Genomic DNA, 16014 nt, shown 5'->3' with positions numbered 1-16014 from the left:
AGAATAGTGCAACAATGAATGACTGGAAGCCCAAAATCTCTGTAAATGTTTATGAAAATTAATAAAATATAATTATAGAAAAAAAATTACTCATATGCATGAATGAAAAAAAAAACAAAAAAAAAACTGGAGTGAGGTTGTAGTGTTTGCACAGAAGAGTTCAAACCAGAAACAAAAGTGCAGGTCTCATTTTGTACAGAAATGGCAAGGAAAACTAGTTTATTAAATGTTTTTCTTTCCCTTCAGTATTCAGAATGCATCAGCTTCCTGGTGGTTAAACTACTGCGTGTACAAAGCCTGTATCATATGTAACTTGGACTTTTTGTAAATAAACATTGAGGCACTAAAAAAAAAAAACAACAACCAAAAAACCCCTGCGTTCTATCTCTAATATACACTAATTTCCAAGTAGATTAAAATAAAATTTTATTAAGAAGAAACAAGGAGGGGAGCTCTGGTGGCCTAGTGGCAAGGAGCTGCAACTACAATCCCAGAGAACACAGTTCGAATCCACCAGATGCTCTGCCGGGAAAAGGAGGGACAATCTCCTGTACCAGTCAGATCTGATTTTAGGTACACTCACACACACACAAAAAAAGAAGAAACAAGGAAAAACCATGAAAATATTAGAAGATAAAAGGTTTTTTGTTTTTTTTAAAAAAAGTGATCTTAGCTTATAAAAAGCTGCATTTGCTACTTCACAACATCAAGTCAGAACTGACTCATAGTTGACCCTCTAATGGGTTTTCAGAGGCAGTAAATGGCATAGGAGGAGACTGCCCATTTCCTCCCTTGGAGCATCCAGTAGATTTGAACATGCTGCGGGTTGACAACACAACACTACCACGAAGCTGGCAGAGCTCCTTTATGGAAGGTTTGTTGTTTTAAGTACCATCTAGCTGCAAATGACCCAAAGCTGACCTCCCAGATTTTCAGAGGCAGTATCATCACATAGGAGGAAACTACCTATCTTTCTCTCTCAGAGAAGGTGGTGGATTTGAACTGTGTGCCTTTGGATTGACATTGCAACTCTTAACCAGCAGGCCACCAGAAAGAGAGAAAAAATTAAAAATCCAGAAACCATAAAAACAGAAAGTAATATAAAATAGAAGAATTACATAAAATCAAAAGACAAATATGAAGGAAAAAAATATTATGTGGCTTAAATCATCAACAAGAACTATCTTTTTCTCTCTATAACTCCAGAATATGAGGGGAAAAGTAAGTGCAATAGCGAAGGGCAAGAGACAAAATTCATGAATACATAGTTCACACAAAGAGTAATAGATATGATACTTAAAATATAAAAAGAGTAAACTTGTGCATTAAAAGGAATAAATTATACTGGCACTAATGTCATTTGTCATCAAAGTGATAACACACAAAAGTCTGACCTTACATTGGTTTGCCAATTATGGGGGGGAAAAGGACTCTCGTGTCTTTTTCTAGTGGGAGTACAATATAGTCTGCCTCCAATCTGCATCTGAAGATAATATAGCAGTATCTTAAAATGATTCCAGATGCATTTATCCATTGGCAAATAATTTTATCCATGAAAAGCTATCCTAAAGATGTATCTGCACTTGTACAAGTCTGCATAGTAAAGCTTATCAACTTTATAGTAACAATGTAATAACAAGATCAGAAACAATCCAATGTCCAGATGGTTGAAATATGGCACATCAAGAGAATGAAAGACATAACCATTCAAAAAATGTGAAAGACCTCTGAACTGACAGACTACCAAGAGAGACTGTTAGTAAAATACATTCCCATCCTCATTTTCACATGTCTAAAACAGGGATAAAACTTATAGTCAATCAAATTATAAGCAAGCATTGTCATAGTTTAACATGTAGCATTTCTTTAATGTTATATATAATGATGCATTTTCTTATAGCTGATAAGATAGGATGGTGAATAAAGAAAATACAGATCCCTGAAAATATCATGCTATCACCAACCACTTGCAAAAAAATAGAATGAGACTATGTACTTATATCTACCCAAGGTAACACTGAAAAGATAGATGCCTATAGGAACATGGGAGAATTGTAATTTTCCACATCATTTTAATTTTTTTACATTACCTATTCAATATTTTAACAGACTCTACTCAAGACATTCATAATGCCATATAAAGGATAAATGAGTAAGAAAGATCTAGGAGGAAGGTAACAATTTCACTTCTGCCTACTACTCACTTTTATTTTCCTCCATTTTTTCTTCACCCCCATAGTCTTATATTAAAGTCTAGCCTCTACATTAATTTACTAGCTCATTTTTTAAAGTAACTCCACATATACCATTTATTCTTTCTTTGTGTGTTGAAACTTTTATCTAAAAGCCATGTTGAAATTGTGTTTTAAAATGTTCAGGACCTATTTAAAAGGCAACCTTAGGTTTGTTAGGTTCTGGCTGATTTTAAAATGGGCCCAACTCAGCAAACCATCTTTAATGAATTAAAATACTGATAGAGTAACAAAGCTTTACACTGAGTAAGCTACTATTTCTATCAGAAAACAAAAAAGGAGAGTAAATATATGATCCCAAGTCTGTAGAGGCCTCCTTTTCATTCTGAAACTTGTTTCTGGTCCAGAAGAATGGTTACTGGAAGAAAATCTGGAGGTTTTCTAACCCTAAAAAAAAAAGATTTAGGATGAACTTTACAAATTCAATCTGAAGGTTAACAGAGGTATACGAAGAGTGACAGATAATTTCTTAGAAATGTTATATTTTTTTTTCCCTCTCAACATGCTACTTTAAGGTTTTTATAGGAAAAGCAACATAGGTTATATTTCTACACATAGAGTATCAAGGTATAGGGGTTCTTATTAGATTTTGCCAACCTCAATAAAATAGATGATTTCCAAATTCAGTTATTTACCTAAAATCCCAATTCTATCAGGAAAAGAAAGGACCAGAATTAAATAGGACCAACAAAAACTACCAAGCATTACTTCTGAGAGTGTCTCTAGTTTAGTCTTGCATGTGTGTAACAGTGTTTACCTTTGCTGACTGTTTCTTGTGTACCTCTCCATGTCTTTCCTTTGCTTAGTGATACTGTGCCCATCATCCCCTTATTATTACTATTATTGCCTTTCCCTTCACTCATCTTATCTCTGGTTTATTTTTACTGGACTGTCTCTCCTTAAACCAAAGGTATCTTTGGCTATAAAACCTCCAAACTGCTATCAAAGAAGGCTTTCCTCCAAACCAGTAAAGGTAAAGAGTTGCTGCTTCAAAACCTGGAAGAAAACGCTTAAGGAAAAGACTTCTCCGGGAAGAATCATCTAACCATTTAGTTGTGGTCCTCCAGAGTTGCTGCCTCTAGATGGCAGAGAAATAAAAGAAAAACTAAATGAAGCAGAGATACAATTCTTATCTGTGTATTCAACTGCAGGAAATCACTAAAAAGACCAAAATTGCTGCCATCAAGTCAATTCTCTTCAGCTCAAGGTACCACCAGTTAACAGGAAAATTCTAGCAATCCAAGTACACACTCAGAAAAAATTTGAGGGCCCTCTGCACAACCTGCCTTGCATATTTTGTCTCTAACAAATAGCATGGCCCTTCTGCCTTTCTTCATGCCAAATACACAGAGTATTTTTTATTTTAAAGCCAAAAGAGAAGTATTAGCTATTTAAAAAAAAGAAAAATTTATTCCATGGAACCAAAATTTTTAAAAATAGAAATACAAGACAGGAACTCAGGAAAAGGGAATGAGGGTAGGGAAGTTGCTGCTACACATAGTATTAACTGCAGATTTCTTCTCTCACTGTCAATGAGATCAAAAAATCTTAAAATACTGCTTCTTTCTTCATCCAGAAAAAACTAGTCTTTTATTACCTTAGTATTTAGCTTTAAACAAATACTCAATATAGAAAATTAAAAGGATTTCATTCAAGTTCCTTATGTATATATAATCTGTAAGAAAAAGACAGTTAACAGACATTCCTGTATACTAAAGCAGATTGTAAAGTTTACAGCGTTAAAGCAGCTCCTTGCCGAAGTCCAGAGTTCCTTTAGTCCAGAGTTTTAATTTATATTCATAACTTGAAAAATTTATGCTTTGAGTAAAGAATGTAAATGATGACCCTACCCACTCCCACACCCCCAAAGAACTCCATTTACCTTAGCCATGACTTCTGGATCTGGTTCTTCCACAGGATCAGCCCATTCAACTGTAACTACATTTCCCCATACTTTAACTTTTCCACTCATCAGCCGGCGTCTGGCTTGTGCTGCTGACTTGTGATCCTCATACTCAAGGAAGCAGAACCCCCGATTCTTCTTTTTGTCATCGGGTTGATGATAGAGAATAACGTCCACCAAACCCTCTGTTAAACCAACAGTCAGATATATAAGCCAAAAGCATCCACCACACATCTAGAGGTTAGGCAGACACAAATCCACTTGCGGAAGAATAAAAAAAAACTGAAGAAGCCTCAAGATGATTAATTACCTAGTAAATAATTAGATCAGCATTATTAGAAATGGATCTGAGACAGTATTTTGTGTCTCTATAATTTAAGGATCCTAAAGGTACAAATACAAGAGGAAAAGCATGTGATATTTTACAAGGTTTCAGAACAGTTGGCAGAACTGCAGTACGACTTTGTAAAATCTGTGAAAACACTACCAAAGATCTTAAAAAGATATTTATAAAGAATAGAAGATCTTAAAAAAAGACCTAGAAGAATAAATTCAAGAAGAAGGCCATTCAATAAAATACTATTATTGTTTTTCGGTATGTTATGGCAAGGGATAACTTGGAAAAAGAAAATGAGCACACAATGTCAAGAGTGTAATCAAAGTCAAGGTTATGTGCTTCTCTGTGTTCTTTGTATGGTTATATCCCTCCTATTCTTCAAGCAATGGATTGAATGTTGTTACCTCTTGGAAAAGCTTCCTAAAACAGATAGTAGCTATTCTCAAGCTAAAAATTCTAGCTTTCCCTCTCATACCATTTACTATAGTTTAAAAGTATTTCATTTTAGCAGCTCTTTTTCTAAAATTTATGCTGTGTGACAGCAGAGAGGGTTGAGAACTGCACTGCTAACTGAAAGGTAGCACTTTTCTATTGCTGGAATCCACCGTCACCTTGAACAAGAAAATAGGCACTCTCCTCTTCTGAAATTCGGACTCTGAAAACCCAGTGAAGACTATCAAAAGAATTCTTATCTCATGGCAGCAAAGAACACATCTTATTCACAACTGCATCCCAGCACCAAGCAGAACATCTAGTGCTTAGTAACTCAACTCACTGGACTCAAACCACCAGAGGTGCCACTGTGGGTTAGCAGCACAACTCCCTGCAGACTACACCATGAGACCTCCCTCAACACAAACAAATAAACATTTCCTAGGGAAATTAATGGATATGACACCAAAGAAAAGCAGTCTAACGTGATGAAGTCAAAGCACTGCACAATTTTGTGTATGTGACCAAGTATGATAAGTAATAGCAGATCTAAACGTAAAGGAGGTAAATAATAGAATTGGTGATGATGGAGTAGCAATAAAACTAGAAGACAAAAATATTAGATGGTTCATATATATATATCACTAAATCAGTTAGATACAGAAATAGAGCCAGGAAAAAAATCTTTAATGAAAGAGTAAAATCAGAAAAGAAATAGATATAAACAAATGTGTTACAGAACTGTAATAAAAATCTACTTCTCAATTCTATGGGTTTAGAATGAAAAATCAGGTCTTTTCTATCAGAAGATTAACAGAAAGGAGAGTAAGAACCTTGATCCTCCTTTGCCTACCTACAATGAGTAGGAAGGGAATGGGTGTAGGGTGGAGCCTTTGTTTGGGGGCCAGACTTTGGCAAGTCAGGATTCAACTAAGGCAAAGAAGTGAAGACGATATGCCAAGAAACTTGAGGATATGAGGAAATTTACTAGTCCCAACCACTAAAAAGCAGAATAGAGGATGGAGATTAAAATTAGATGAAGAGAATATTTTTATTTTCTGCACTTAGAAACAAACAGTACAACAGATTCACCAAAAGTAATTTATAAATACAATTTTGTTTTACCTGTGACTTTACTGAATTCTTCCAAAATGTTTTCTTTAGTCTTATTCTTTGGAATTGATCCAACAAAAAGCCTGTTGTTTGCGACAGAAATGCACACTCCAAGGTGTTTTCCAGGGCGAATTTCATAGCTGTCACACTGTAAGGGAAAAAAAAACAAAGACACCGCACAACCCCCCCCCCAATTAAGGACAAATGATCTTTTCTAAAACATTCAACAACTTAAGGCCCAGCACTCCATTCCCTGCTTCAAGAAATTTCAGGGTTCATTCAGGTTCTAAATAAGTTTTCTTTTTTAATTTCACTGTTAGTCTCTTGGTTCTTTTTTAGCTTGGTTTCATTAACCTCTGCTGTTTTTCATATATAGTGACTCAAAGTTATTTCTTTTCATTTTTAAAAAGATCTTATTTCACATTTCCCTTAAATTTTCTTTCCAGAGAATTTCAGAAAAAGTACATTAAGATTTATCATGCTGAAAATAGTAAGGTATAAATTAATATGTAAAAAGCAAAAACTACGTATTATTTCTAATCCATGTAAAAGACTTTCATTCTGTACAATAAAATAATTTTAAATAAATGGTTTAAATTGCATGGCAAATATCCAAACAAGAAAGGAGGTCTGGTGGTCCAAAACTACATGAAATAATGGGAACAAAAAATATTTTATTTAAGTTGTAATAGTTTATCACTGCTTAACTCGAAGGTATGAGATTTTAAAAAATCTCATATATTGCCAAAAATGAAGAAATTAAGTTTTGAAAATATCTCACTATTAAATAAACAAGCTGGAAGAAAAAGTTCATAATAAAAATGAAAACCTAGGTCAAACGCAAAAAGTCAATACTGTCAAACTGGCTGCAATAATTCATAGTGACCTTACATTGGGTTTTCAAGGCTTATATTGAAAGGAGACTGCCCATCTTTCACCCTAGCAATTGCTGCTGGTGGATTCAAACCACTGGGAAATATCTTTGAGTCTGCAGTGCATCTTGCTACAGACTATGACACCAGAGTTCCCTAATTTAGAGGTTATTAATTAAACTACAACCCTTTGGGGAAAATATCAACCAATGAAGAAATACTAGTACAAAATAACATCCTTAGATGTCTGCTAAAAGAGTATGTATAAAATCCCATGACATTGTTATTTTAAGTCACTGAAATAGTTCTTAGTATAGAAATGAAAATATACTTAAATGTGCAGACCATTGATACTATTATTACTACTACTCTGAAGTAAGCACAAATGGCAAAATGGCCTTAAAGAAAGGGAAATACGGGTAGCTCTGGTAGCCTAGCGGCAAGAGGCTGCACTGTAATCCCAGCGGTAAGCGGTTTGAATCCACCAGATGCTCTGCTGCAGAAGGGGCAATCACCTCCTGTACCAGTCAGTTCAGATTTGAAGGTACACACACAAAAAATAATAAAAAATGTTTTAAAAAATTATAAGAAAGAGAAATACTAAAAAAAAATCACTTAAAAAAACTGAAATAAAAGAGAAAGGTTGTAACAGCAGACCCAATGGCCTGGAACAAAAAGGAAAAAAAAAAAAGACACTTAGAAAACAAATTTTAACTGCTATACTGAGATAAAAATAAAATAGAAACACATAAGCCAAAAATGAATCAAAAAAATTCACAACCACTTGGACATTGTCTAAAAGTCACTATCATCAACTGTTAATGTTCCCCAAAACTTCGTTACAGCTTTCACTGACATCCTTTTCTGTCTAAAATTAAAAATATAAAACTACACACATATTCAAATGAAATGTTTGGTACTAGTCAATCTATTATGGGTATCTTTTTAGAATAGTGAGGCATTCTAAATAATACGTATTTTGGGGTATTTTCACTTCTATTAGAATTTGAAAAACAAAGCAAAGATCATATATCAACTCTCAGTATAGAAACATTTAAAGCAAAAAACTAAAGAAAATGAACGCTCATTATCTTGAAATACTTTTGTATTGAGGTTTATTTCCCTCAAATTATGACTTGGTAGATAGATAGTGGATAACATACCAGTTTCACAGCTTCCTGTGCAGCTTCCTTTCCACAAAAGGTGATAAAAGCATACCCTCTGTTCTGACCAGACAGTGGATCCATCATAAGACGTAGATCCCAAATGGGACCAGCCTTCTCAAAAAGAGGCACCAACTCATCTTCATATAAATCTCTGGGTATCTTACCTACAAAAACCTGAAATAAAACGGATTTTTTTTAAGAATTTCAACATGTTTTGTTTTAGAGCTGTAAATCATAATTGCCTTTTTCATTAAAATTGGACAGGCCTGAGGATGAGGAAACACAAGAGAGAAGGAGTAGGAAGTTTGTTGAGAATGCTAAAGAATGTCAACAATTTGATTAATTAGCTGAATCTCACAGTTGACTTAAGAGAGCTAACCTAGATTTTTATTGTAATAACTCCAGGGTCATTACAGAGAACATTTATACTAATCTGAATTGTTATACACTATCTTTTTCTCATACATAGAGAATAAAAGGCATTTATCCTCATAAAAATACAGTGTCTTACAAAAACAGTAATTGTATGAAAAGACTGACATGACATGGCCTTTCTCCAAATATTCTCTCCAACACGAAGTTTTACTACTTAATTAGTAACCTCACTATTTTTATAGAATATTGCTTCAACCTATTCTCCACTCAGGATATTAAATCTTAAGATACTGAAACATCTTTTCCATGAAGAATTTTTATTATCATGAAATACAAAATTATAAGAAAAATTTACTATACAGAAAACCTCAGTTAACTAGATATCAGACTATTATTTTCTTCAAGCTTCCAAAATATCAGCAACATTAAAAACAATCTTTTACATTAAAACATTTATAATCCATAAAAAGTCCATTACAGAGGAATTTTCTATTGAAATTCATCAACATGAACATTTTACTCTCTGAAGCATAATCTTAGGTAAATAATGAACAACAGCAATTTAAAAGATGATAAAATTATGACTGGGTATTAACTTTTGAAGGTAAATTGTACAAACAGCTGTATGGTCTTAAGCCAATATTTCCCAAATTAATCCAATTCACCATCACTGCTGCCTAATAAAATTTTAGGTATACTCCTGAATCTTAGAATTATTTTCACATCTATTCCCATTCTTTTCTCTCTTTTTAAAGTCCTCAATACTTGTTCTGTATTCTTCATGTTCCTTCTCTTCAGCCTTTAAAAATACCCAAAATCCTTTATCTTCTCTCCCTCTCCCACATAACTCAGAGGAAGATCTACTTCCTTTGCCAAGAGTAAACTCTTAATTCATTTAATAAGTCTTTCTCTTCATTGACTCCTGAGCAATTGTTATGTACCATCAAGGTGGAACTGACTCACAGCTAATGGACTTTCAGAGGCAGTAAATGACACAGGAAAAGACTGCCCAAATGCTCATCTTTCTTCCACAAAAAATTACAAACCTTTGTTTTCTCAAAGTTGCTGATATTTAGTCCTTAGGCACTGGACTAATAACCCAAAGGTGGCACTTCTCCAGCTGCTTAAATCAACCAGCAGCTCCAGAGGAGAGAGATGGGAAACCTCCCCTGTGATTGACAGCTTTGGAAACTTATTGAAGGGTCAGCGTGGAGTCAGTTCTGAATCAAAGGCAAATGAGTCAGAGTTATGTTTTTTCTTTATATCTCTTTTGCTTGATACATCCTTTCCTTCCCAATGGTTTCTTTCTCTATTTAAAAAATGTTCAAACATCACAGTTGTTGTTGTTATGTGCCGTCGAGTCGTTTCCGACTCATAGCGACCCTATGCACAACAGCTCTAAACCCTGCTCTATCTTGCGCCAACCGCACCGCCTCTGACACACCCATCCCGATTACCCCAGTCACCGAATCAATCCATCTCATAGAGTGTCTTCCCCTCCTGCGCTGTCCCTCCACCCTCCCAGTAACAAAATACAAATAAAAAAGTTTGTGAATACCTGGGCCACATCTGTATCTGGTCTATTTACTGAATAGCTATACACTTAAAGAAATCACAATTGCTAAAGTGGAAGATTAGTAAAAATAAGGGAAATGAATTGATACAGTGGCTGCAAAAACAGGTTCCAACATGTCAAGGACTCTGAGGATTGCACAGGATTAGGCATAGTTTCATTCTGTTGTCCAGAAGGGTGCTATAAGTTACAGCCAACTAAAAGGCAACTAGCAACTTATAAATCACAGAGATGTGTCATCTTCTCCAATGATAGAAAATATTGTGTAGGACAGCATTTGTGTCCTGACAAAGCATCTAAAGACAAGACAGAAAAGCACTTGATGATCATGCACTGATTGCTTAAAATTGACTTATTTCTCCAGCTTTGGTAAATTGTGTTCAGATGTCACTAATGGATTTCTAACAACCAGATTCAAAACTTTTGTTTCTCAGTTCTCATCCTCCCTTGTTACCTGTACAAGCATGAACATTATTGTTACTATCTTCTGGGAAATGGGGTTTGTTTTGGTTTTTGTTTTGTTTTTTTTCCGTTTAACTCAGAGTATTTTATAATCTGGTCATACTTTCATTTACTTCTTTTCCAGACTCTGCATGGTACTTCTTCCACTCATTTAATAGAGAGTATCTCAAATTAATGGTTCTATCTCCTAGTCTCATTTTTTCAACTTTAAAGATAACTTCCATTTGTAAAGTCTACAAATATACAGCCATGTTTCAAATTTATATGCTATGTAAGTCTTTATCTCAACCACCTAGTAAACATATCCTCTTGGATATCCTGATGTTTGAGGAGGTTGGCGGCATAATACCTAATACCATCAGGCTGGTAACCAAAAAGTAAGCCATCTGAATCCATCATTAGCCCCAACAGAGAAAAGATGGTCAGTCTCCTACTATAAAGGTTTATAATCTCAGAAACCTAGTAAAAATTAGAACTGACTAGACGACAGAGTTTGGGTTTACTTTTTTATTAAACATCTTGATTTTACCTAAAATCCTATTTTTTTCCTTAAATATATACGTAGGTATGTATAAAGGATGACAATATTATCATAATGCTAACAGTGATTCTCTATGCACACATAAATTACTGGTAATTCTAATTTTATCCTTTTTCTTTAGTTATATTTTCTAAATATTCTATGATAAATACTATCATTGGCATTTTTCCCAAAACAAAACTCAGAATGATCATTGCTGTGTACCATTGCATCAGAACCAATCCATAGCTGACACTCCAGCGGATTTTCAGAGGCAGCTAATCACACAGGACACTCCCTCATCCTTCTCCTGTGGAGCAGCTGGTGGATTTGAACCACATGCCTTTGGGACTATGGTTCAGTTTCTTATAAAACACTAGGGCAATAGAGCTCCACAGAGATACAGAAAGGGCAGATTAGATTTTTTAAAATCAAAATTATTTAAACCACTCTTAGCAGCAGGCTTTATGATGTTCTCATTTCTATTTCAAAGGTCATTTCTGCTCACCTAATGGTTTCACCAGATGTCACCAAGAGTGGCAACAGTTGCAGCCAATGAATGAGCTATATGAATACTTCCTCTGTTAGGAGATGGCCTCTTCCTCCACAGTCCTTTAAAAGGTCACTTCTTCATACCACATGGAAACTTCTCTGAATCGTCCTGTCAGCCTGCCCCCACCCCCCGCCTGGGTCAGAGAACTGTGCCCTAGAGCCTGAGAGCCACAATAAAAGCTACTTTGCTTTAAAAAAAAAATCTCTATATCATTTCTGGCTGTACACCCTTCTCCTTCCAAAATGATCAAAGAAATAACTGAACGAACAAATAATTTTAAGTATTTGTAATTTCTCCCTCCATATCCTATTCACTTTAAAGTATCAGCATGAAGGTGCTCCAGTTATGTCTAATCTATCCAAACAAATGGCTCACTGAATATTCACTAAACTTGTCCACACCTTTCATGAGACTGTTGTATACACAAAGTCATGTGACATGCCCTTTCTAGGCTCTAAAAGGAAGAAAGAACATTATAGACCATCATGTCAAGGCTTTCATGAGATTTGTATTCTACTTACAAATAAATATCAAGAAAACAAATTTTATTACTTCAGGAAGTATTAAGTTCTAGAGAGAAAAATCAAAGTATGGAAAGAGAATTCCCCTTGTGATGGAGAAGGAATTGTAAGAGCACCTCTCTAAAGAGTTTAAAGTTGAAATGAGACTTAGGAAAGAGGAAAAAATAAAGTAGAAATTAGAGGAATGAGCATTCCATGCAGTGAAATACAAAAGGCCAAGAGATGAGAAAAAACACATGGCATATCTGAGGAACATCAAACAACGACTGCCAATAGAAGAACCACAGAAGACAGTGGTGAAAGGGACACAAGAACCAGAGTTAAGTTTAAGTCATAGTTATGAGTATTAAGTTTTACTCCTGGTGTTTATGAGAAGCCATCGAAGAGTTTTAATCACAAGTCACTAGATGTTATAAAAGGACTATTATGGCAGCTGTGTGAAGAATAGATTGTATGAGAGAAATCGAGTAGCAAGTCAATAAGGCAATCTAAGGATGAAATTATGGTGGACTAGTGCAAGGAGAATTGGACAATGACTAGGGAGGATAGAAGGAGAATTGATGCCTTTGAGCTGTGGTGCTGGAGAAGAGTATTGAATATACTACGGACTGCTAAGAAAACAAACAAGTTCATCCTAGAAAGGGTTAAATCAGGATGTTCCTTGGAAGCAAAGATTCTGAAGCTTCGTCTGACATACTCTGGACATGTTGAGAGGAGGGACCAGTCCTTGGAAAAGGATGTCATGCTTGGGAAGGTGGAAGGACAGGGCAGGAGAGGAAGACCCTCTATGAGGTGGATTGATTCAGTGACTGGGGTAATGGGAGTAGGTGTGTCAGAGACAGTGAGATTGGCGTAGGACAGAGCAGGGTTCAGGGCTGTTGTACATACAGGGTTGCTATGAGTCTAGGCGACTCGATGGTACATAACAACAGTGCAGGGCTACAACTATAAAGTTGAGAAGAAAGTTAATAAGCTTCTAATTGTACAGTCAAGTAAATTCTTTAGCTAACTTGGGCAAGTTTCTCAATTAGTGAAACTATTTCTTCATCTGGAAATATCAACAGTGAAAGGATTCAATTTCTATATGATAAAGAGCTCAGGTGATATTTCTTATTCCCAGCACTGAACTTGGTGTCTGGGATATAAAAGCTCTTTATCTTTAAAACAACCTCTTGGAGCTACTGTTTCATTTCTCTGTTCTTTGCAACAATGTTATTCAAAAATTTCTTGTCCCACTCCTTGGATCTTCCAAATCTGTCCTTCATACCATTCTAATCCACGACAAAAATCTTCCAGGCTATAACACCCAAGGGCCAAATCTCAGTCTTTCCCATTTACACATTACCTTGGTGACCTCATCCACAGTCCTGGTTTTTAAATACCAACAACATACTGACCTTCTACATCTATACTTTCCAGTCAGAACTGTAGGGATAAATATCAGGCTCATATAATTGTTTAATGAATAGTTCCAGGCTAGATGTTTAAAGAGATTCAAAATATCCAACATTTGACCATCTCTCTTTAGCTTTAACTATGTTGTTAGGTGCAATCAAGTAGAGTACAACTCACAGCAACCCTATGAACAAAATATCTGAACCCTGTTCTATCCTATGCCATCCCCACACTTCCTGATACACAAGACCTCATTGTAGTAGTTACTGTGTCAATCCCCCTGCTTGAAGGGCTTCCTCTCCTTCATCCTCCACCCTTCCCAGTATCATGTCCCTCTCCAAGGAATCGCCCCTCATAGCAACATGCCCAGTATGTGAAGTAAAGCCTCATCATTCTTGCCTCCAAAAAAGCACTCCAGTTGCACCCTCTCCAAGACCTATTTGATCTTTTGACCATCCATGTTCAGTGTTCTTTTTCAACACCACAGCTCAAAGGCGTCAATTATTTTTCTGTCATACTTAATGCATTACCACCCTATTATATCAACCCACTAAGTACTTGAACTTCTGGCAGTACTGTTCTAGCTGGTTTTAATGATCTTCAGCGTTATTTTTGCTTGCACGTGTTATCACTGATATTGTTCAAAAGATTCCACATTCTGTTGGATCATCTTTCTTGGGAATGGGAACAAATATGGATCTCTTCCAATCTGTTGGCCAGACAGCTGTCCTCTAAATTTCCTGGCATAGACTGGTGAGCTCATCCAGGGCTGCATTTATTAAAGTGAAACAAGTCAAATGGTATCTCATTGATTCCTGGGGTGTTTATTTTTTGCCAATGCCTTCAATGCAGCTTCTACTGCCTCCTTCCTTCATTACCACTGGCTCCTGTTCATATGTTACTTATCGAAATTTTTCAGTGTCAGTTCTTTTTGGCACAGTGATTCTGTGTATTTCCTCCATCTTCCTTCGATGCTTTCTGGTCCATTTAATATTTTGCCAATAGAATCTTTCAATATTGTAACTTGAGGCTCAAATTTGTTTTTTAGTTCTCTCAGCTTAAGAAACGCAGATTGAGTTCTTCCCTTTTTATTCTCCAATTCCAGCTCACTGCACATTTCATTGTAATACTTTTGCTTTGTCTTCTCAAGGTATCCTTTGAAACAGTCTGTTAAGCTCTTTTACTTTGGCATGTTTTCCCCTTGTTTTGGCTTTCTCAACATTCTCGTGCAATTTTTAGGGCCTCTTCTGACATACAATTCAGTGTTTCCTTTCTCCCCTGTCTTTGAAGTGACCTTCTGTTTTCTTCATGGGTGATATCCTTGGTACCATCCCATAACTCATCTAGTCTTTGATCATCAGTGTTTAATGCTTCAAGTCTATTCTTAAAATAATCTTGAAATTCAGAAGAACTAGATTTAAGAGCATATCTTGGTTCTCATGGACTTATTTTAATTTTCTTTGGCTAAAAGTAAAGAATACCAGAAAAATGTCTACTTATGCTTTATTCACTATGCAAAGGCATTTCACTTGTGTGGATCATAAGAAATTATGGCTAACACTGAAGAGTGGAAATCTCAGAGCACGTAATTGTGCTCATGCTAAACCTTTACCTAGACCAAGAGGCTGCTGTGTGAACAGACCAAGTGTTTAAAAGAATGGAGTATGCCAGGGTTATAGTCTCTCTCCACAGCTACTCAATCTGTATGCTGTGCAAATTACTCAAGATGATGGACTTTATGAAGAGGAATGTGACATTAGGATCCGAGGGAGACTCATCAGTAACTTACTTATAGATGACACAACTTTCCTTGCTAAAACTGAGGAAGACTTGAAGAACTTGTTGCAGAAGAATACAGCCTTCAATATGGATTGCATCTCAATGTCAAGAAGATAGAGACTCTTACCCTGGACCAATCAATAGGCAACGTCATGAGAAAAGACTGAAAGGCTTAACAACTTCATTTTCTTTGTATCCACATTTAACACTCTTGGTACCACAGTCAGGAAATCAAGAGACATACTGCACTGGGAAAGTTTGCAGTTAGGGACTTCTCTAAATTACTGAGGAGTAATGATGTCAATTTGAGGACTATGGTGTGTCTGATTCAGGATATGGTCTTTCTAATTACTTGCTAACCATTTGAGAGCTGGACAATGAATAAGGAAGACAGAAGAACTGATGTCTTTGAGCTGTGGTATTAAAGAAGAGCACTGAACATTCCACAGACTAACAAAATAAAGAGCAAATATATATTGGGGAGGATAAAACTAGAGTGCTCTTTGGAGGCAAGAAGGATGAGGCTTCACCTCACATACTTCAGGCATGTTGCTAAAACGGGCTATTCCTTGGAGAGAGACATGATGCTTGGAAAGGCAGAAGGTCAGCGAAGCAGAGGAAGACCCTCAACCAAGTAGACTGACACAAAAACTGTTGCAATGTACTCTAACATGTCAGGAAGTATGAGGATAGCATAGGATAGAAGAGGGTTCAGATCTGCTGTTCCTAGGGTCGCTATGGGTTGTGCTTGACTTGATAGC

The 16014-nt window shown here is 35.9% G+C and overlaps 1 protein-coding gene across 7 annotated transcripts in view; it reads right to left on the bottom strand.

The window, feature by feature from the left end:
- Window positions 1-16014, bottom strand: part of HNRNPR (heterogeneous nuclear ribonucleoprotein R) — a 40072-nt gene that overhangs the window by 5801 nt on the left and 18257 nt on the right. For 4 of the 7 annotated variants that reach the window (XM_006883534.1, XM_006883537.1, XM_006883538.1 and 1 more), the window contains 3 exons: window positions 8073-8249; window positions 6050-6185; window positions 4135-4340 (listed from right to left, as the gene is read on the bottom strand). In XM_006883534.1, coding sequence (XP_006883596.1) covers window positions 4135-4340; window positions 6050-6185; window positions 8073-8249 — 519 coding nt within the window. Of the gene's footprint in view, window positions 1-4134; window positions 4352-6049; window positions 6186-8072; window positions 8250-16014 lie in introns of all 7 variants that reach the window. The other 3 variants (XM_006883540.1, XM_006883535.1, XM_006883539.1) reach the window with 2 other exon arrangements.

The sequence above is a fragment of the Elephantulus edwardii genome, unplaced genomic scaffold (genome assembly GCF_000299155.1).
Source record: "Elephantulus edwardii isolate Elephantulus edwardi_28Jun2011 unplaced genomic scaffold, EleEdw1.0 scaffold00028, whole genome shotgun sequence".
Taxonomy (NCBI): Eukaryota; Metazoa; Chordata; class Mammalia; order Macroscelidea; family Macroscelididae; genus Elephantulus; species Elephantulus edwardii.
This window is presented reverse-complemented; position numbering and strand designations above follow the sequence as displayed.